The 374-nt window shown below is 54.8% G+C and overlaps 1 protein-coding gene across 1 annotated transcript in view; it reads left to right on the top strand.

The window, feature by feature from the left end:
- The window catches only part of LOC107733237 (potassium voltage-gated channel subfamily G member 4-like), a 2,360-nt gene extending 2,129 nt beyond the window's left edge, over nt 1-231 (top strand). Inside the window, exon 2 of the mRNA XM_016544800.1 lies at nt 118-231. Within this exon, the coding sequence (XP_016400286.1) occupies nt 118-231 (114 nt within the window). The remainder of the gene's footprint in view (nt 1-117) is intronic.
- Nucleotides 232-374: the final 143 nt, after the last annotated feature.

Here is a 374-nt window from a genome sequence, read left to right as displayed (position 1 = left end):
TTCTAAGTGACCTACCCCAAGAGGTAGTGACACCATCACTTCAGCGAGAGCACCGTCTACGAGACACGCCTACGCTTTGAAGTGGAACCTGTTCGTTGAGTGGTGTTCTTCTCGCAGAGAAGACCCCCGAAGATGCCAGATCAGAGTCGTGCAGTCTTTTTTGCAGCAAGGTTTGGAGCGAGGGCTGTCTCCCTCCACCCTCAAAGTCAATGTCGCAGCAATCGCTGCTAACCACGACCCCGTAGAAGGGAAGTCGCTGGGGAAGCATGACCTGTTCATCAGGTTCCTTAGGGGGGCGAGAAGGCTAAATCCTCAACGGCCCCCCTCTATACCCTCTTGGGACCTGACTCTAGTGCTCACAGCACTACAGCAGG

Source organism: Sinocyclocheilus rhinocerous, unplaced genomic scaffold (genome assembly GCF_001515625.1).
Source record: "Sinocyclocheilus rhinocerous isolate Xijiao unplaced genomic scaffold, SAMN03320098_v1.1 scaffold1391, whole genome shotgun sequence".
NCBI lineage: Eukaryota > Metazoa > Chordata > Actinopteri > Cypriniformes > Cyprinidae > Sinocyclocheilus > Sinocyclocheilus rhinocerous.
This window is presented reverse-complemented; position numbering and strand designations above follow the sequence as displayed.